The sequence below is a fragment of the Haliotis rufescens genome, unplaced genomic scaffold (genome assembly GCF_023055435.1).
Source record: "Haliotis rufescens isolate VD_foot unplaced genomic scaffold, xgHalRufe1.0.p SCAF_5, whole genome shotgun sequence".
NCBI lineage: Eukaryota > Metazoa > Mollusca > Gastropoda > Lepetellida > Haliotidae > Haliotis > Haliotis rufescens.
In genome coordinates this window covers 3,448,660-3,471,262 of record NW_025964223.1, presented here as the reverse complement: position 1 = coordinate 3,471,262, position 22,603 = coordinate 3,448,660, and the positions used below count along the sequence as shown (strand labels likewise).

General features: G+C 39.4%; 1 protein-coding gene across 4 annotated transcripts in view; it reads right to left on the bottom strand.

Annotated features, from left to right (window-relative positions):
• LOC124133536 (golgin subfamily B member 1-like) overlaps window positions 1-22,603 on the bottom strand; it is a 56,877-nt gene that overhangs the window by 19,014 nt on the left and 15,260 nt on the right. For 2 of the 4 annotated variants that reach the window (XM_048383596.1, XM_046497961.2), the window contains exons 1-2: window positions 10,004-22,423; window positions 2,759-9,238 (exon numbers count right to left, since the gene is read on the bottom strand). In XM_048383596.1, coding sequence (XP_048239553.1) covers window positions 2,759-9,238; window positions 10,004-22,351 — 18,828 coding nt within the window. In that variant the 5' untranslated portion in view covers window positions 22,352-22,423. Of the gene's footprint in view, window positions 1-2,758; window positions 9,239-10,003; window positions 22,424-22,603 lie in introns of those variants that run through there. The other 2 variants (XM_046497964.2, XM_046497962.2) reach the window with 2 other exon arrangements.

Genomic DNA, 22,603 nt, shown 5'->3' with positions numbered 1-22,603 from the left:
CACTGATCCTCCCACTATACAATATACAAAACAACATACACACCACTAATCCTCCCACTATACAATATACAAAACAACATACACACCACTGATCCTCCCTCTATACAACATACAAAACAACATACACACCACTGATCCTCCCTCTATACAACATACAAAATAACATACACACCACTAATCCTCCCACTATACAATATATAAAATAACATACACACCACTGATCCTCCCTCTATACAATATACAAAATAACACACACACCACTAATCCTCCCACTATACAATATACAAAATAACATATACACCACTGATCCTCCCTCTATACAATATACAAAATAACATACACACCACTGATCCTCCCTCTATACAACATACAAAATAACACACACATCACTGATCCTCCCTCTATACAACATACAAAATAACATACACACCACTAATCCCCCCACTATACAATATATAAAATAACACACACACCACTGATCCTCCCTCTATACAATATACAAAATAACATACACACCACTAATCCTCCCACTATACAATATATAAAATAACACACACACCACTGATCCTCCCTCTATACAATATACAAAATAACATACACACCACTAATCCTCCCACTATACAAAATACAAATTGACATACACACCACCGATCCTCCCTCTATACAACATACAAAATAACACACACACCACTGATCCTCCCTCTATACAACATACAAAATAACATACACACCACTAATCCCCCCACTATACAATATACAAAATAACATACACACTACTAATCCTCCCACTATACAATATACAAAATAACACACACCACTGATCCTCCCTCTATACAACATACAAAATAACACACACCCTTTCTTCATACTATACATATACATCATAAAACATACACATCACTAATTCCCTCATCCAGTTCCAAAGCCATACTAACCATACATTGTCTATGGTATCAAGGAAGCAGTGCCCAACATTGATCAATGTAGAAATGTGGCAGTCAGAGGACATCCACAGTCTGTAACATGTCTACAAACCACCACACGAGACTACGCAAAGCTGTCCTGAATTCACACCACATTACATCTGTATCCAGCGGCCAATCTGTTCAACTGTTGTATTGATTTCTGTACCAGGTGTTGCGTATTGTATATATAAACTGACAGCTCTGAATACCTAGTCCCCAATCCACTTGACATGGAAATTGTAACCATTCATTTCAGTATTACCTATTCATTCACGTAAGAAGTACAAATCATTCCTGGCATTTAATTTGGAAAACTAATCACTTTTAATGGTTCAATGCATTTCATTTAACCAGACTGAATTAAGTGTTAGTCTCTGTCCATGGAATTCAGCGAAGTTAATTTTTCATTTGAGTCTGGGTAGGGTGTTTAATATTTGACAAAATATCTGACTGTTGTTGGTACATCAAAAGTGATTTATTTATTTTTTTGTTTTGTAGTACCTATTTAAAATTACATACATAATAAAAGCACTTTAAATCATCAAAAACAAATATCAAAATGACCTCTATCATTAAATGAATGCAAAATAATTATAATTAATAAAAAGGTTTAACAGCTCAAGCCTAAATGTTTGTTTGTTGTTTAACGCCACACTCAGCAGTATTCCAGCTATATGCTGGCAGCCTTTAAGACAATCCAGTGATTAATATTACACGCTAGGAGTAACAACCAACTTAGCACTAAGATATCTTTGTCGAACAAGTTCCTGGAATCCTCACAACACTCAAGATATTAACATTATCACTAACTTGAACAATGAAGTGCACAAATGTAATTTCTCAGAAAAAGGAGTTTGTTTACTATTGATGACATAACAGGAATAAACAAGCATGCTGTTAAACGGTCTCAGTTATAAAATCAATTTCCCCAAAAAACAAAATGAACCACAACCAACTATGTCAATATTGGAAAAAAATATAAGTTTCAAATACATGTATGAGTCAATAACTGAGAGCAAATATGAATATTATAGTTCTAGATTAAAGTTTGGCTATAAATATTAAATCATGCAATAAATATGCATTTATACTAAACGAACAAAGTTAGGGATCGTGAATATGTTTGGAGATATTTTTATGAAATTGTGTGTTGAGTTTACAATACAAAATAATAACCCGAAAAATATTCATGACCCCTAACCTTTTTCTTCAGTATATACATATACATATATACATATATATAGGCAAGATACATATCTATATTTCCTACTGTGAAAAAATGTCATGCATTATGACCAAACCATGATTCAGTCTATCATATTCCCCTTCAAAATGACCAAGTATAAATTTGTAACAATATGCCAATATACTGGAATAATCATTATCATTATGTACCACTGTCTGACGAGAGGATTTTGTTGATCAAACTTCAACAAATCAAACCAACTGAGCATAAACTTAAGAGATTGATACTACTCGCTATGCTTGACTAAGCAAAGCACTCACACACACACTCACTCTTGAAAGGCAGGTGGCCGCTATGCTTCATCACTTCTATGTACGAAGGCAAAGCAGTAGGTATGAGCAGAGGTGATATACATGAATTGAATGATGAGAATACTGAATGCAGGTAACAGATGAGTATGCTGTTGTGTTACAGTGTGAATACATGGAGTGAATACAGTGAGTGTGAAGATGCAGTTAGAAAGGTGTTACAAAGCAAGCAGAGGAGCAGTGAGAGTGTTAGTCCCGAGCAGTACAACTGGTAGGTATCCTCCTTGTGGGATGCTTACATGTGTTTCCTTAAGCTTCAGTTCATCCTCAAGGCTACAAAGGGAAGTTGTTAGAGATGATGTCTTCTGCTGTTCCTTGGCAATGTGTTCATCCTTCTGGGCAAGACTCTGGACGTAAGCTTGTTCTTTATCTCTAAGCTCTTCCTCAAGGCTACTGAGGGAATGTTGCAGAGACGTTGTCATCTGCTGTTCCTTTGACAAGTCTTCTTGCTTCTGGGCAAGACCCTGGATGTATTCCTGATCCTTGAGTTTCAACTCATGCTGAAGCTGTGTGACAGTGGCCTGGAGGCTTGTAGTGGTATCCTGAATATGAGCTTCATCTTTCTGACCAAGATGAACACCTTCTTTCATCCCTTGCTGTTCTTGAAGGCCAGTGATGCATCTCTGCAAATCTAAGATGGTGTGTTGCCTTTCTCCTAAATCTGCATCTCTCTGGGTGAGGTTCTCATCTTTCAGCCGTATCTGCTCTTGGAGTTCTGACAGAGATGTCCGTAGCACAGCAATGGTGTGAGCTTCTTCCTCCAGTTTATCATCTTTCTGGATGATCGTCTGCGCCAGTTCCTCCACCTTCTGTTGTAAAGATGCGAGCATTCCTTCATCAGAATCTGATTTAGAAGTGACTGATGCATCAGATTGCCTTTGCTGTATCTCAAAGTCAAGGTTCCTGCGTGGTATGGTCTGTGACAGTTGTTGAGCTGTTTCCCTTGTAACAGCTTCAAACTTCTCATCCCTAAAGTAATCTATAGCCAAAGTGGTGTTGGATGAATCCCCTTGTTCAGAGAGTTCAGTGTGTCTTGATTCTAAAGAAGCCATTTTCCCATTCAAACTGTTCATTTCTAACTGCATTGTGTGAATGCATTCATCCTTCTGAGCACAAAGCTGTTGCAGGTAAGTGTTACTGTTAATGTATTCATATGTCTTGGAAATGAAAAGTGACACACACTCACTTACATTGTCCTCAGTCACAACTCTTTCAACATACACATAAGGGAATGCGGCAGACAGCTGATCTCGAATACTCAACAGGGCCTCTTTGAGCATTCTGTCTTGTGAACTGAGTGTTTCCACAGCAGTCTCCTGCTGCTGAAGGGCGTCCAGGAGTTGGGCTTTCTCCTCTTGTTCATGTTTGTTGTTCTCTAGCTCCTCTGTAATAGCAGAAATCTGAGCTTTCAGAGTTTCCACTAAAGACTCATGTTCCTTTACCAGTTCATCTTGCATTTGTTTCTCCTGCTTCAGCTGATTACCAAGAGCCTCACTGGCATTTAATTTCTCAGTCAAACTGTCCAGAGCAGTTTTTTGATCAACAAAGGCGACATCTTTTTCTTCAAAGGCATTTTCAAGGGACATGATCTTTTCCCGCTCTGCCTCCAGCATTTTGTTACTCTCAGTATGATTCTGTTGAAGATATTCATTTTCTTGCATAGACAGCTTCAATTGCTGATGCAGGTCATCAATTGTTTGTTCCATGACATTTGTTTCATTAGTCAGTTTAGTCACAGTTTCAACTAAACCACTGTTGATATGTCCATATTCAGACTCGATATCGGAACAAACTTTCTCTGCATTTATCCTCAGCATCTTCTCTTCTTGGTATTTAGTATCTGTCTCTCCAAGTTGTTTTTGTAACTGAGATAAAAGAGTGTCCTTCTCAGAACTACTGTAGCTCCTTAAGGCCAATTCTTTCTGGATATTTTCATAGGATGTTGTCAGAGAATCGAACTCGTCCCGAAGTGAGTCTTCCTTCATTCGGGCTTCCTGCAACTGCATTTCAAGGTCTTCCACAACATCCTTAAATGATTCCACTTGAAGTCTGGTCTTCTCCAGTTCCCGAGAGCATGTCTGATGGGCAGAATCAATGTCTGACACTTTCTGCAGAAGAGTCTCCTCATTTCTTTGACTGTTGTCAAGCTGCTGCTGTAGAACTCCAATTTGACTTGCCATTTCAACCTTTGCACCTTCCATTTGTTGTATTTGGTCAGTGGCACCATCAAGAGATTTCTGTACCTCTACAGCTTTCTTTTTGAGAACAACTAATTTGGCATCTTTCTTCTTCATTTGGCTCTGCATCTCTGTTATCTTGTTTCTCAGGGAATCAAATTCAGTCTCTAGATTTTCACCTTGATTAGAGTGGACTGTCTTTTCTTCAAGCTCATTGGCCTTCTCTTTAGTGCTTGAAACATCTATCAGTTGCTTCTCTAGATGTTCTTTCTCAGATTTCAGGCCATTTGCATACACTTCCCATTGCTGTGAGTACTCCTTCCACTGATCCCTCTCAGCGATAACACCAGATAGCTGATCTTCAAGACTAGAGATTTGCAGCTTGAGTGAGATAATTCTATCATCATCAGATCCTTTCCCTTGTTTAGACTCTTCTTCAACCTGTTCTGTTCTATGCAACTCATTCAACTGACTTTCAAGATCCTGTTTAACAGACATCAAATCTACGATCTTGGACTGTTTCTCTTGAAGCTGTAGTTTTAGTTCATTCAGTTCACTTGAGGAGTCTGTCAAGCTCTTGCTGCTGTGATTTTTCTCTGATTGGAGTGTAGAGATTTCTTCTTGCTGTCTATACCAGTCTGTTTCAAGTTCCTGTCTCCTTGTTGCTGCTTCATGGTAGCTTTGAGACCAAACTTCTATGTCAGACTGGAGTTGCATTACTTCTTGTGTTAGAGTCTGAATCTGTTGAAGTTTGTCATCTTCTGAAAGACTCTCCGAAGAAGATTTCAACTTCATTTGGTTCTGAAGAAGACTCTTTTCAGATAATGTTGTTGACAACTGATTTTCTGTTTGTTGAAGTTTATTCCATGTTTCTTGATGGCTTGAATTAGCATCTTGTAGTTTCACTGTGATGGTGTGGAGTTCTTGTGATGTGCTCGCCAACTTCACAGTCAGAGCATTAATGTTAATGTCTCTCTCCTCCAGCAGAGTCTGCAGAGATTTCATTTCCCTGTGCACATTCTCAAATTGTTGACACTTTCTTGCAATATCTTGTTTCATTTTTCTTATTTTTGAGATAACATTAGCACTCTCACCACTTAAATCTTCATAGGATGATAACTGCCCCATGTACTCTTCTTTCTCAAACTGCAAATCAATCAAGGTGTCTTTTTGATTTTCAAGTTCTGCCTCAAGTTGTTGTCTTCGGGCAGTTTCAGTATCAAGTTTCTGTACAAGCTTCTTCATCTCTTCTTCCAAATGAAGTGAAGTTGATGACCCATCTGTTTGGTCGACTGTCACAGAGGATCTGTTTGCAATTTCTGCTTTTAGCATTGCAATGTGATCTGTAGCTCTCTGTAGCTGCTGTGAAAGACTCTGAATGTGAGCATCTCTAGATATCACTTCTGAATGACCTGATACATTTGGCATGGCATTGTACAACTGATCTGCAAACCTTTGGTTTTCTTCATATAATGTCTCAGTTCTTTCTTCGGCTGCTGACAGTTTGCTATTGGCTATTCTGAGATTTTCATCAGCTTCTGCTACTTTCTTGCTCATGACTACAATTTTGGCATCCTTCTTCTTCATCTGTCTTTGCAGATCTTTCACCTTCTTTGCATCATCAGTAACCTCCACTTCCTTCTCAGGAGATGACACACGCGATTCCATCTTCTGCAGCTCATCAACTTGAACTGTCAACTTCTGATTTTCAAAGTGTAGAGTTTCCACTTTCTGTTGTGCATCTTTCAGTTGATGAGAGACTAATGTCACCTTCTCTGTTGCCTCTTTTACTTTCTTGCTGAGGGTTAGGATTCTTGCTTCTTTCTTTTTCAGAAGCTTCCTCATTTCCACCACTTCTTTCACAGGTTCATCTGCTCCTTCTCCTGCTTCAAACTCTGTGAAACTTTCATCAAGTCTACGAGAGTCCCCAAGCTGAGATTCAAGGTTCCTATTTTCAGCTGTCAGATTCTCAACCTTCATGTCCATGTCTTTCAGCCTCTGACTGAGGAGGGTCAACTGCTCTGTTGCTTCAGCTAACTTTTTATTAGCAACTGTCACTTTGGCTTCCTTTTTCTTGAGCAATTTTTGCAATTTAACAACATCCTTTTTAGCAAGTTCTTCAAGTTCTTTTTCCCTATCCAGATTAGTCTGAAGAGACCTAATAGCGGTGTCAAATTCTCTGTTCTCGTCCAACAAGTCTTGAACTTGGTATGAAAGATCCTTTTCCATGTATTCTTTGTCTTCCTGAAGGTAGTTGATCTGTCTGACAAGATCTTTGTTTTCAAAGTGAAGTCTTTCCACTGCTGGATCAAAGCCAAGACTTCGCTGTGAAGAGTAGCGAGAAACAGATGAAGTTTCCATACTGTCTGACACTTCGCTGAAACTGTCCAGATCTGACGACCATGATATATCCATTGCCATCTCTGTTGTCACAGACTCTGTGTCCCCCACCTGTGACTTCAAATTCTTCAGACGTTCACGGTAATACGCCCTCTGTTTCTTTGTAATACTGAGGTCTTCCTCTAGCTTCAGAACATGCTGCCTGACTTTTTCATATCTGACATCTCTTTCATACAGAACCCTATCATGTTCTTGGACTCTTGCCAAAAGTTTAGCATTTTCATCACAAGTAGATTTCAGCTGATGTCTCAAAATACCTGTCTGGGAATCTAAACTTTCAACATTCAAAAGTTCCTGGTATTTTCTAGAATAAGCTGTAACCTCTCCGACTTTCTGTTGGATTTCTAGCTTCAGAGTACCACACTGAGTTGAATACTTCTCGGATTTTTCTTTCAGATCAGCAATTTCTTTGACATTTTTAGCCATTTCTTTATCTTTCACTGCAATTTTTTCCTGATATTCGAACTCAGTGTCGTAGTGATGAGTCTGAAGCTTGATAATGTCCTGATCCTTCTCACTGCAAATATCCTTGAGAACACTAATCTCTATCTGCAAGGCATCCTTATCTTCCAGTGGACCAACCATTGTTTTCTCGATCTCTTGCAACTGCCTCTGCACAACTTCAAACCTACTACAGGTTTCCCTGAATTCCTTATCCTTGGTTTCAAGGCTGCCTTTGAGAATACTGATCTCTGAAGTAGCTCTTTCATGTACAACTTTAAGCTCATTGTGTTGACGCATCTCATTCTTTAAGGATCCTTCAAGTTCTTCCATATTTGTTTTGGCACTCTTGAGTTCATCTTCAAAACATTGACTAGTTTCTGTACTGGTTGTCTGTTGCTGTAACATCGATTCCATTTGTCCTTGCACCTCTTTCATCTTCATCTCTGCTTCAGAAAGGCTATGCTTCAAAGAACCAACTTCAGCCTCCCTGGCAGAAATCTCCTCCTGCAGTCTCCCTTCCATCTGTTCCAAAGCACCTCTCATGTTCACAATCTGTTCATCCTTTTCAGTAACACAAAGGTCTTTCTCACTCAACAACAAACTCAACTGATCAGCCTCTGCCTGTGTCTCTGCAAATTTCTTCTGAAGATCTTCCTTAAGTTGTGAATCATCTTCTGTGGTTGATGTTAAATGTTCAACCTTCTCAGAAAGGAGTCTGTCTTTTTCAACAAGTGATTCTTCGAGTTTGGCACAAGTTTGTTCTAATGTCATTTTGCTATTGCACATTTGGGAATGAACACTCTGAATGGAAACCAGTTCTGTGGACAAAGTGCCCAACTCCTCTGTCAAAACAGACAATTGCACATCCCTGTTATCACCAGCCTTTGACTTATCAGCTCCCATTTGCCCTAGATTTTCTTCCGTTATCAGTTGTTCACGCTCCAGTTTGATCTTTTCTTCACTCATATTAAGCTCAAGATTTCTTTGTTTTAATTCTGATATTTCAGATTCAGCAACCAACAGTCTATCAGTTAGCTTGATGATTTCCTCATTTGATGTTTGGCATTGATACAAAGTTTCACGCAGTTTGCCTTCAGTTTCTGCAATCTGGTCAGCTAGAGCTTTGTTCTGTGTAGCCACATTCACCTTCTCCTCTAAGACCTCTTTTTGTGACGTTTCAACTGTTTCCAGTTGCTCCTGAAGACATTTGTTCAATACTGAAAGACTTTCCCTCTCTTCCATGGACGCATCAAGACTTGCCTGCATGCTTTCAATATCTCGGTGTAAAGACTCCTTCACTTGCACAACCTGTCCAAGATCCTGATCTCTAATTGTGACCTTCTGTTGAAGATGAACCAGCTTGTTGTAGAGCTCCTTGATTTCCATGTCCAGTGAACCACACTCTTGTCTTGATTCCTGCAAAGTGTTCTCGGTTGTCTCCTGATCATCAGAGATCTCATCAAGCAGCTGCAGCGCCTTATGAAGCTCCTTCTCAACCTCCTCCCTTTCAGCCATGATGCTGCAGATGCCTAGTGATAGTTCATGAAGGAGTTGATCCTTCTGTTCAAAGAACATGTCCATAGTTCTTGACTGCTCACTGGGTGGAAGTATTGTATGGCAGAGAAGAGTTTTACACATTGCCTGGAGACTACTTAGAGTCTCACCAGACACCTTTTCAAACTCTGACAACTTTTGCTCCTGGAATAAAAGTTTTGATTGATCAAGCTCATGTTTGATTTCACTGTGCTTCTGTACATTAGTACTTATTTGTGTGGACAGGGACTGTGTGTGTAGGGCATAGTTCTCAAGGGCCGATGTTAATATTTGTATTTGTACAGATTGCTCTTCCAGGTCTTGTTCTTTGTCTGAACAAGGTTTAATCTTATCTTGCAACTCAGCTCTTAATGAACTCATCTGATCCCTTAGATCATCACATTCACACCTGCTTTCCCTAAACAGCTTATTCAGCACCTCCACCTCATAAACTTTAGCTTCCAACTCACTTCTATGCTTCTCATTAACCTCTGCAATTTCATATCTAAGTGTCTTCAACACTACATCCTTTTCTCTTACAATATTGGTATATGATTCTGTCTGACTATCTGCCAAAGCTTTCACCATCTGAAGATTTGTATCCTGTTCCCTAAGGATTCCCTCTTTCTCAAGGACTAACATGTGTACCTTATCAGTGAGAGCTTCTGTTATTTTCTCACTTCCTTGCAACTCAGTCTTAAACTCAGACACTTGGGCCAGTAAGTCATCTCTACCCTCCCTCAAATCAGTTACTTCTTTAGTCAGTTCAATGTGTTCTTCACTTAAGGTGGTTATGCTGTTTTCTAGCTCCCTATTCTGAAGGCAAATTTGGTCCTTGGAGTCCGAAATTTGCTCAAGATCACAAAGTAATTGCTGTTTTTGAGTTTCAAGACTGTTAAGATCTTCATTAAGTTTATCGTGCTCACTCACCACAGGCTCAAGCTCAGCAATCCTCTCATTCCTGTCCTGAACCAAACACTGTAGTTTGGCAACATGTTCTTGCAAGACCACATATTGATTATCTTTGTCAGATAGAAGCTCCTGTTGTTCACATAATTGCTCCTTCAGCGAAGCAACTGTTGTTTCTTGTTCTGAGAGAGCTTCTTGTAACTCTTTAACAATCTCTTTCTGAGCAATTAGAAGCGTTTCTCGCTCTTCAAGTAATGACTGTGTCTCCTTTGATTTGACATCATATTTACTCTTGTCATGATCCATGGTGGCAAGGGAATCACTCAAATCTGACAATTTACCCTCAAGGACAGAAATCTGTTCAGTTTTGACAGCAACAGTGTTTTCTGATGTTTTCAACCTAGATTCCAAATCTAATACTGATTGCTCTAGTACCTCAATAACCTTCTTAGTATTATCCATTTTCTGTTCCAAGTCCACAGTGGATTCCTTCCTGTCTCCTGCCTCAGTCTGTAGCTGATCAATTTTACTCTCCAGATGGAAAATACTATTTTCTTTCTCTAGAGCAACATCCTGTGACTTCTTGAAAGCTTGTTCCAGGGTCATGAGTTGGGTTGCATTCTGTTCCAACTGTTGAATGTTCTTTATGTTTTCCTCATCTTTCTTTGACAACATTTGTTTCACATCCTGTAAATCAGATACTTTGCAAGCAAGTTGACTTTTCGTCGAAGCCAAATCTGCTTCAAGTTTGGTATACAGGCATTCCTGTTCAACAAGTGTTTCCTGAAGAACTGTTTGACTTTCAAGCATAGAGGTGATCTGAACATCCCTATCCTTAACGTCAGTTTGCAACTTTATCAAAACTGAATCCAACTCAGATTTTTTGACAGTTTCAGCTTCCAAACACTGCAGAAGGTTTGCTTCCTTCTCAGATAATGTTCTCAATGTCTCCTCATGATTTTTTACTCTCTCTTTCTCCTTTGCCAATGCTTCTTCCAATTCCAACCTCACAGAAACAGATTCATTCAGAGTTTGACCAGTCTCCTGTGACACAATTTCAATTTGCATTTTTAGCTGCTGAATTTCTAAATCCCTCTCAACAAGATTTTGATTAACTAATTCCAAATCCCTAACCAGGATGTGATTTTTCTTGGACATCTTCTTACTGACAGCATCACAAGATGACCATTTGTCTGAAAGGTCTTCTAGTTCTTGAGTGAATATTGAAATCTGTGTATTTTTTTCATTCAGTTCCCTGAACAGTTCCTCCAATGCTGATCTCTTATCCAATAATTCCTGGGTAAGTGCTGTCAGGTCTTGTTCCATGTTTACCTTCAACATTTCTTTCTCTCTTCTGACATCTTCAAATTGAATTTGCAACTGCCCAAGCTCATCAGACATTCTTGAAGATTCAATTTGCTTTGCTTGCACCACTGTTTCCAGTTCATTTCTTTGATCAGTTAAAGTCTCAATACTTTCTGATGAAAATTTCCGTACATCATCAAGCTGTGATGTAAGTTGCTCCTCTTTTGTCACTAGTTCATGCATTTGCTGAGACAGTGATGATGTGTGTTCCTCTAGTTTCCTCTTTTCCTCAGAGACATTCTCCAAACTTTGGACTAACTGTCTGCTTTTATTACTCACTTCCTCAAACTTCCCAGACATAACATCTAACTCCTCTTGAAGTTTACAAATCCTTTCAGAACTCAAGTTGATCTGATCTCTGAGAGTCACAGCCTCGGTTTGTTCATTCTCCAACTTAGCCATAAACTCTGTTTTCTGCTCTTGAAGTGAAGCCACAAGCTCATCTCTAGACTTCACATCTGATACTAAAGAGTTCTTTTCTGCAGACAGTGTCCCTACACTTTCATGTAAATGTTCCACCTGTTGTGTAAGAAACTTGCTTCTTTTTCTGTCTTCGTCATGGCTGGATGACGCTGATCTCAAAACCTGCTGCACATCTTCCTTTTCTATCTTCACTTTATGCAAGGTTTGCTGAATAGTTTGCAAATCAACCACAAATGAGTCTCTCTCTTCAGTTACTTTGGATAAAGATGCTTTAATGCCTGATAAGGTATCCTCCCAATGACTCTTCTGTTGTTTCATTTCATGTCTCAGATTCTCGAGGTCTGTTTTTGCTTCTGCAAGGGAATTTGATACAGACAGAAGTTCTGTTCTGAGATTGTCTCTTTCAAAAGAAACTGTTTCCAAAGATGATTCAAGTTTCCTGGTATTGAAGCCTGCCACAACATAAGCTGAATTGAGGCTGAAAGTTGTCTGACTCACATCAGATAGTTCATTCTCTAGAATATGAACCTGTATGCATGAGTCTTGTAAAGCTGCCTCTTTACAATTCAAAGAAGATTCAAATGCATCTTTCTGCTGATTCAAGTCGGATGTAAGTTGGTCAATTGTACCCATGAGCTTTACACCCTCACTGTCCCTATCTTGCCTTGTACACTCAATCAGTTCTACATGGGCAACATGTTGTCTCTCTGCTTGTTCAACAGCCTGAGCCAATTTGTCCTGAGATTCTTCCAGGTTAGACAGCAGGGTATCCTTTTCAGATTCTAGGCTTTTCAGAATGCCTGACAAATGTTCAACTTCAGAGGACAATGATTCTGACATCTTACAACTTGCATTAAGTTCTTTACTCACACTCTGGGTTTCGTCCGTTTTATTCATCAAAGATGTACACGTGGATTGCAGGTCAGTCTCTAAATGAGATATCTTCTCCAAATGTTCTTCTTTTTCCTTAGCAAGTCTGTTAAGCTTTTCTTCAGTGTTATCATGCGCCTCCTTGAGTTCTGTTAATTTTCCATGAACTGTTTTCAATTCAATATCTTGATCGTGACACTTTGTCTGAAGATCACTAATTTCCTTCTCTCTAACATTCTTTTCTTCTTCAGATTTTAGACACATATCTTGAGAATCTGTGAGCAGCAGTTGTGTAGTCTGTAGTTTATCTTCCAATTCAGATTTTAAGGTTTTCAAGTCTGATTCCATCTTGGTCAATTCTTGGGTCAATGTCTCATTTTGCTGCTTGATAACAACAGATTCTTCAGAAAGACTGTGTATGTTCGAAGATAAGGACTTCACCAATCCTGATTTCTCCTCCAAAGAGACTGCGAGGGAAGAGTTTTCACTACTCATTGTTTCAATAGTAGCTTGACAGTTACTCAACTCAGATGTTAGGCTTAAGAAGTCCTTGTTTAAAGCTGTCAGATGTTCATCCATTTTCTTTAAAGAATCATCCTTTTCAGAACACACTTTGTGAGCCACAGTTTTCTCCCTCAAAAGTTTGGACAATTCAGCATCAGATGAGTGCATATATGTAAACATTTCCTCTGCCTCTGTAGAAAGAATGTTAATTTGGACATCCTTGTCACTATTCTGGGATTCAAAATTACTAATGGTATCATTTGCCATCTGGATTTCATTCTTCTTTTCTTCCAGTAGTTTACTGCTTTCTTCATGTACAGATGATTTTTCCTTTTGTAATGTCTGGAAATTATGTTCCATATCTGCAATAGTTGCATCAGCAATTTGGAGTTTCTCTGCAAAGTCAGCTTTCTCTTTCGTGACATCTCTCAAGGATTCACTTAAATGTCCATTCTCTTCCTGGTTCTCGTGTAAGTCTGACTTTGCCTTTTCTAACTCAACTGATATTGAATCAATCTGATCCTGAGAGCCCTGTAGCATCTTCTTCAGCTCATTTAGTAAGACATCTTTTTCTTCCATGGTCTCCATCAATTGAGACATTCTTCTTTCCATACCAGTCATTTCTTCTCTCACCTGCTTCACTAGCTCTTCAAGGTGCTGTTTCTCAGACTCCATTTGCCTTGCTTCCAATTTGGTTAGGTCAGTGGTTTCATTGGCCTTTTCAAGAGAACTTTTTGTGTCTCTCACATTTTCTCTCAGCTCTTCAAGGCTGTATTTCAGCTTCTGATTCTCAGCTGATACCTCTGCAGCATTTGCCAAAGCTCCCTTCCAGTCCAGTTCAAGTTGTGAAATGAGTGCATCCTTCTCTTCGATTGAACTCCTAAGGGATGAACAAAGGTTTTCCATGTTTCTGTGCCTTCCACTCAGCTTTTGGAAAGATGCTTTCTGACTAGCACTGGACACTGCCAACTCAGACAACTGATCTAAGGTCATCTGCAACTGCGATTCCGTCAGTTGAACTGCATCTGATTTTTCCTTAAGCTCTACTGACAAGTCTTCAATCTGTTTCTTTGTTATTTCCACCTCAGTATTAAGGACATGTTCAGATTTCTCTTTGTCATCATTTACTCGTTGCAGCTTCAGATCACATTCCACTAAAGTTCTCTTTGAATTCTCTTCTTCCACACTCAGTCTGTTGCTCATCTCATTGACCTCTGCTGTTCTTGCTGAAAGTTCATCTTGCAATTGTGCAACAACAGACTCCCTCTGTTTCTGTTCAGATTGAAGTTGTACCCTGAGTTCAGATATCTCCTCCTCTTTCTGATCAACAAGTGCATACATGTCTTTAAAATTTGACTGAAGACCTCTCTCAGACTCTTCATATTGTTGTATCTTTGTGTTCAGTGCACTGCAGGATTTCTCCAGGTTATGTGTTTCATTCTTCAAAGAGTCCACCTCTGAAGTGAGATCATCCACTGCCCCAGTTTTCTCCTCCAGATCCTTCCTGAGTTCAACAATGGTCATGTTAAGCTTCTCCTTCTCCTGGGTGAATTCTGTCATGGCCAACAGAGACTCTGATGATAGTGTTGATATCTGTGTCTTTCTTTCTTCAGCTTCGGTCATTGAAACATTCACATGTTCCTTGAGTTGTTCAATCTGTTGTCTCCCCACCTCTACCTGATGGCTTAAATTATCTATTTGTTGTTCATTTTCATTTTGTTTTGATGACAGTCTTGACACTTCCTCTATCAAGTCCTGCTTTGCCATCAATAAACTTTCCTTCTCTGTTTCAAGATAAGCCACTTTGTCTTCAGCTTCAGATTTTGCAACAGTGACCTGGGAATGTTCCTCCATGAGTGAAGACATCTTTGAATGAGTTTCATCAAATCTCTGCTTTAGATTGCTCAGTTCATTCTTGAATTCTCCCTTTTGAACATTGACAGATTCCATCTCATCCATAGACTGACTTAAATTCTGCATTATCTGCTGTTTCTCCTCTTTAACAGTTTCAAAATGAGTCTCTAGTTCAGCCAAAGTTCTTTGCAATTCTTCAAGTTGTTTAAGTAGATTTACCTTCTCAAGTTCCATTTGTCCAACAGTATCATTCAAAGCTGTTACTTCTTTAGTCAGATCCATTATCTTGCATGTATTTACATCTAACGTACCCAATAGTTCTTTCACATTTTCTGACAAAGTGGATATCTTCACATCCCTGTCTTCAACAGTCAGTTTCAAACTGTCACATTCCTCCTGTGTTGCTTTTAACTGTTCACATGCCTGCTGAAACTGATTGGTCTTTAGGTTTAAGGCTTCTTCACTATTTCTCAAGCTGGAGTATATTTCTTCCTTCTTTCCACCAAGTTCTTGCAGTTGTGTTTGAAGCTCACAGACAATCATTTCCTTGTGTGAAAGATCCATGAGTACTTGCTTTTTCTTCAATCCAGCTTTGGAAGCAACACTCTGAGCTGAGTACGAAACTACCATCAATTCTTCACATTCTTCTCTTAACATTTGTACTGATGCATTCTTCTCTGACACTTCTGCACATAGTTTGTCTATCTGTTCTGTTTTCACTTCCAGTGTCTTTTCCTGATTTGTCACTTCCTCTGTAAGCTGGATAATCTTGTTGTCTCGGTCAGAAACAGATCCTTCCAAATTGCTTTTCATTCTCTCTCTTTCTTCTTCAGATGAGTTTAACATCTCAGAGGTATTGACAACAGCTTTCTCCAGTTCAAAAACCTTTAAAGAACTTTCTTCAAGGTTATTTCGTTGTGTGGTGAGCTCTGATTCAAGTAATTGTACCGTACTTTCAAGCTTTTGCACATCATTCTCCAAGCCTAGCCTGACCTCCTTCAAACCAGACACTTCTTGTTTTAATGATTTGTTTGCTTCTTCAATAGCCATCATTTCTGCAGAGACCCTTTCTTTTTCTTGAGACATGTTCTTCAGTTCCAGTGACTGTGTCTCGACTTCTTTTGTCAAACTGTCTGCCAACAAGATCTTGTCACTAAGCTGCAGACTCACGTCTGTAAAATGGACATTAGCTTCTTTGATTTCCTCTCGACTCTCAGACAGTTCTTTACTCGACATCTCTAACTCTGTTTGTAAGTGCAGGGACTTGGACTGCTCCTCTTCAAAACACAGTTTCATTTTCTCAAGCTGTTTTTCTGACTCATCAAGCAGCTCCACTCTTTTACTTAAGACAGCATTTGCAGTTGACAGTGATTCATCTAACTTCTTTGTCATAGCTTCATGTTCATCAGTCTGAACAGCAAAGTTCTTTGACATTTTCTCCAGTTCCTCCTTTGTGGTGACCAATTCTTCTTCCATTTCTCTTGTAATCTTCTTAACTGAAATAAGTTCCTCAGTGATCCTTCCATTCACTTCTTTAAGGTCGGAAACTTCTTCCTCGGTTTTGGCAAGTAAACCCTTAGATACATGAAGCTGGTCCAAAACCTGTGCATGAGTAGTCTTGAGTTCTTCAAACTCTGAACACTTTTCAGTAAACTGAACTTTTAAGTCCTGCACAATCTGTTGAGATTCTTCTACAGTGCAAGATTTAGACATCAAATCCTGCTGTGCCTGAGATAGATCAACTTTGGTTTGCTCAAGTTGATCCAACAGCTTTGAACATTGCAAGGCATATTCTTGTTTCTCTTCTTCTAAGCTATTCTTATCCTTCATGAGGATTTCAATCTGCTGCATAGATGAGGATAATTTCTGCATAGTGGCCTGCAGATCCATGAATACTTGCTTCTTCTTCAATCCAGCTTTGGCAGCAACACTCTGAGCTGAGGATGAAGCTACTGTCAGTTCCTCACACCGTTCCCTTAACATTTGTACTGATGCATTCTTCTCTGACACTTCTGCACATAGTTTGTCTATCTGTTCTGTTTTCACTTCCAGTGTCTTTTCCTGATTTGTCACATCCTCTGTAAGCTGGATAATCTTGTTGTCTCGGTCAGAAACAGATCCTTCCAAATTGCTTTTCATTCTCTCTCTTTCTTCTTCAGATGAGTTTAACATATCAGTGGTATTGACAACAGCTTTCTCCAGTTCAAAAACCTTTAAAGAACTTTCTTCAAGGTTATTTCGTTGTGTGGTGAGCTCTGATTCAAGTAATTGTACCGTACTTTCAAGCTTTTGCACATCATTCTCCAAGCCTAGCCTGACCTCCTTCAAACCAGACACTTCTTGTTTTAACAATTTGTTTGCTTCTTCAATAGCCATCATTTCTGCAGAGACCCTTTCTTTTTCTTGAGACATGTTCTTCAGTTCCAGTGACTGTGTCTCGACTTCTTTTGTCAAACTGTCCGCCTCCAAGATCTTGTCACTAAGCTGCAGACTCACGTCTGTAAAATGGACATTAGCTTCTTTGATTTCCTCTCGACTCTCAGACAGTTCTTTACTCGACATCTCTAACTCTGTTTGTAAGTGCAGGGACTTGGACTGCTCCTCTTCAAAACACAGTTTCATTTTCTCAAGCTGTTTTTCTGACTCATCAAGCAGCTCCACTCTTTTACTTAAGACAGCATTTGCAGTTGACAGTGATTCATCTAACTTCTTTGTCATAGCTTCATGTTCATCAGTCTGAACAGCAAAGTTCTTTGACATTTTCTCCAGTTCCTCCTTTGTGGTGACCAATTCTTCTTCCATTTCTCTTGTAATCTTCTTAACTGAAATAAGTTCCTCAGTGATCCTTCCATTCACTTCTTTAAGGTCGGAAACTTCTTCCTCGGTTTTGGCAAGTAAACCCTTAGATACATGAAGCTGGTCCAAAACCTGTGCATGAGTAGTCTTGAGTTCTTCAAACTCTGAACACTTTTCAGTAAACTGAACTTTTAAGTCCTGCACAATCTGTTGAGATTCTTCTACAGTGCAAGATTTAGACATCAAATCCTGCTGTGCCTGAGATAGATCAACTTTGGTTTGCTCAAGTTGATCCAACAGCTTTGAACATTGCAAGGCATATTCTTGTTTCTCTTCTTCTAAGCTATTCTTATCCTTCATGAGGATTTCAATCTGCTGCATAGATGAGGATAATTTCTGCATAGTGGCCTGCAGATCCATGAATACTTGCTTCTTCTTCAATCCAGCTTTGGCAGCAACACTCTGAGCTGAGGATGAAGCTACTGTCAGTTCCTCACACCGTTCCCTTAACATTTGTACTGATGCATTCTTCTCTGACACTTCTGCACATAGTTTGTCTATCTGTTCTGTTTTCACTTCCAGTGTCTTTTCCTGATTTGTCACATCCTCTGTAAGCTGGATAATCTTGTTGTCTCGGTCAGAAACAGATCCTTCCAAATTGCTTTTCATTCTCTCTCTTTCTTCTTCAGATGAGTTTAACATATCAGTGGTATTGACAACAGCTTTCTCCAGTTCAAAAACCTTTAAAGAACTTTCTTCAAGGTTATTTCGTTGTGTGGTGAGCTCTGATTCAAGTAATTGTACTGTACTTTCAAGCTTTTGCACATCATTCTCCAAGCCTAGCCTGACCTCCTTCAAACCAGACACTTCTTGTTTTAACAATTTGTTTGCTTCTTCAATAGCCATCATTTCTGCAGAGACCCTTTCTTTTTCTTGAGACATGTTCTTCAGTTCCAGTGACTGTGTCTCGACTTCTTTTGTCAAACTGTCCGCCTCCAAGATCTTGTCACTAAGCTGCAGACTCACGTCTGTAAAATGGACATTAGCTTCTTTGATTTCCTCTCGACTCTCAGACAGTTCTTTACTCGACATCTCTAACTCTGTTTGTAAGTGCAGGGACTTGGACTGCTCCTCTTCAAAACACAGTTTCATTTTCTCAAGCTGTTTTTCTGACTCATCAAGCAGCTCCACTCTTTCACTTAAGAAAGCATTTGCAGTTGACAGTGATTCATCTAACTTCTTTGTCATAGCTTCATGTTCATCAGTCTGAACAGCAAAGTTCTTTGACATTTTCTCCAGTTCCTCCTTTGTGGTGACCAATTCTTCTTCCATTTCTCTTGTAATCTTCTTAACTGTAATAAGTTCCTCAATGATCCTTCCATTCACTTCTTTAAGGTCGGAAACTTCTTCCTCGGTTTTGGCGAGTAAACCCTTAGATACATGAAGCTGGTCCAAAACCTGTGCATGAGTAGTCTTGAGTTCTTCAAACTCTGAACACTTTTCAGTAAACTGAACTTTTAAGTCCTGCACAATCTGTTGAGATTCTTCTACAGTGCAAGATTTAGACATCAAATCCTGCTGTGCCTGAGATAGATCAACTTTGGTCTGCTCAAGTTGATCCAACAGCTTTGAACATTGCAAGGCATATTCTTGTTTCTCTTCTTCTAAGTCACCCTTGTCCTTTGTCATGATCTCTATCTGTTGCATAGATGAGGATAATTTCTGCATAGTGGACTGCAGATCCTGCATAGTATTGTCATAGTCACTTTGAGTCCTACTTCTCACTCTCTCAATTTCATCAACGTTCTTGGACATCTGTTCAATATTTTCAGTGAGCTGGGTGAGTTTCAGTTCTTTTTCCTCTAAGGTAATGGCCATTTTCTCTTGACTTTCATTCAATTGTTGCACTTTCTCTAGGAGTTTCTGGGAATTGGAGACTTCATCTTGCAAGAGACGCTTTAACTCAGCTATCTGGACGCTATGTTTCTCAATGGCATCAGCATCTGTATCTTTCACATGTTGTGCTTCTTTCAGTTCATTATCTAGTCTGGATGACTTCATCATCTCTTGCTCCAACATATTCTGAAGCTGGTCCAAGGAGTTCGACAAACTCTCTAACTTCACATCCTTTTCTTCCATACTGGTTTTGAATCTTTCTCTGAGCAACTCAAGTTCCTCTTTTGCTGTTGTAAGCTGACTCTCCAGTTCAGATACATTTTGACATTTTTCCTCAAACATTTTCTGAAGATCCTCCAAAGAATTGACCATGCTTTCTATCTTCAACTCCTTCTCTTCAACAGTCTGTTGATATTTCTCACTGGTCTGTGCCATATCCTGTTTAGCTAAAGTTACTGCTTCATCAAGGCTCTTGATCCTGGTATTTAACTCATCTTTCTCATCTTCAACCAATGACAACTGCTTCCTCACGGTATTCAAGGCCTCTGATTCAACTTCTTTGCTGCTGAGGACACTGCTTAAGTCAGTCTGAAGCTGATCTTTCTGAAGTTCTAATACTTTGTTGAGGTCAAGCACTTCTGAAAGTTGTTGCTGGCTTACATCTAACTGAGTTGAAACTTTCTTCAAACTTTCCTTACTTTCTTCCAGATGAAGCGTCAGTTTGTGTTCCTTTGTCTTCAGTTCTCTGATGACTTCTTGGCCTTCCTGTAACTGCTTGTCAAGCAGATCAATATTTTTGGAGAGTTCTTGTTTCTGCATTGTTAGGTCTTCCACAGTGTTCCTCTCTGCTCTAACATATGCTTCTAATCTATGAACATCATTAACTAAACCTTTGTTCTTGTGATTTAGAGACATCACACTCCCTTCAGTTTCCTCCAGGGAACTTTGCAGCTCCACAACATGACCCTCTAGTACGACAATAACATTACACCTATCCTGCAGTTCTGTTTTCAGATCAGAAATACTTTCATTCAGGGATGAAATCATATCAGTTTTCTCCTTTACCAATGTTTCTAAATCTGAATTCCTTAACTGTATTATTTGCAATGTCTCCTCCAAGGAGGCAATCTTTGACAGTACAGCTTCCGTTTCATCTGTCTGACTTCTCAGCTTTTCAGTCAAGGAGCCGATCAACTGATTCTTCTCAGCAGCAAAGGTCTCGAGCTCTTCAACCTTGTTCCTATGAGTCTCCAGTTCACTGCCCCTGGTGGCTGATACTTGGTCCAGCTCCTCAACCTTACTACTGACTGAAGTCAAAGTGCTTTCTAATTTCTCTTTTTCTTGTGAGATGCTCCTAAATTCTGACTGTAATGTTGAAATAGTGGAAATCTGTTGACTTATGTCGTCCTGAAGATCTTTGATGGTGGTTTGCTTCTCATCTAGCATAGATTCCAGTTCTCCAATCTTCAGATTTAATACCTTTTTGTCTTCTTCCATCCTCACTTTCAGATCCCCCGATGCTATGTCTGCAGTATCTAGCTTCTTCAGCAGATCCTCCTTATCATCTTTTGCTGCTTCAATCACAGCTTCCAGTTCTGATATTTTCTTGTCTTTTCCCTTAAGTTCCTTATCAGCTCTGTTCAACTCTTGTTCAAGGCCTCCAGTAACCTCTTCTAGACCTCGAACTTTCTCATCTCTCTCTTCAAATAGGAGGTTTTTCTGTTTTAGTTCTTTCTCAAGATGAGATATTGATTCCATGTCCTCTTCCAGTTTTGCCTGGGATTTCTGAAGCTCTTCCTCAATGGTAGTTCTATGGCTTGAAAGTTTTTCAATATCTTTGGAAGACTTTTCTTTGGATGCATCTAGCAGTTTATAAACAGTCCTCAGTTCACCCTTCAGTCCTGCCACCTTGGCCATCAATGAGTGACCAGAGACAGTTTGACCGTCAAGTTCTTCTTGTAGTATTGCAATCTGCCCATTTCTGTCACACAGCTCTTGTTCCCTGCTTTCACAATCAGTCTGCCATTTCAAAAGTTCATCTCTGAGCACTTGAATCTCATTTCCTACTTCTAAGGACTTCGACTCCATGTCACTGGAAAGACTGTCGACCATTTTCTCTTTCTCAAACAACAATTCTGTAAGTCTTTCCTTATCTTCTGAAAGAGATTTCACAACACTGTCAAACTCTTGATTCTTCTGACCCAGAGTTAATGTCAATGTTTCAACTTCACCATGCAACCTTTCTCTTTCATGCACAACAGAATCATGACTAGATTTTAGAGTCCTTACCTCTGACTCCAGAACATCACACTTTTCAACAGTTTCAGACAACAAAACATGAGTCTTTTCAAATTGTGATTGTTTCTCATGCAGCTCTGTTTCTAGCTGGGAGACATTGGATTTCATGCTATTATTCTCAACATTTAAACTAGCACATTCAGACTGCACAACATCATGCTGGCTGTACAGAGAGGCAAGATCTTTCTCAGTCTGAAGCTGCTTGACATGCAAACTTTCGAAAGATTCTTTGGTTTCTGACAACTGGGATTTCATGCTGGATAGTTCAGATGCTTGACATTCAATCTGATCATTCAGTTCATGCACTTTGTCAGTGAGAGTCTGCACCTGGGAGCTGGAGTCGGTAGAGAGTGTGTCAAGCATTTCTTTGGTTTGTTGTAAAGATAAAGTTAAGGAATTCACATCAGAAAGTTTGTTCTTGAGTTCAGCCTCAAGTTCACTCACCTTCAACAAAGCACTGGATTTCTCAGAGTCTGTATCTTGTAACTGAAGCTTACACGCTTCTAATGATTTAGACAGGGAATCATACTCATCCTTAATCCCTGCCAAATCAGACTTTACTATATCCAAAGAAGTTGACAATGATTCACTTTCACGATTCTTCTCATCAACACA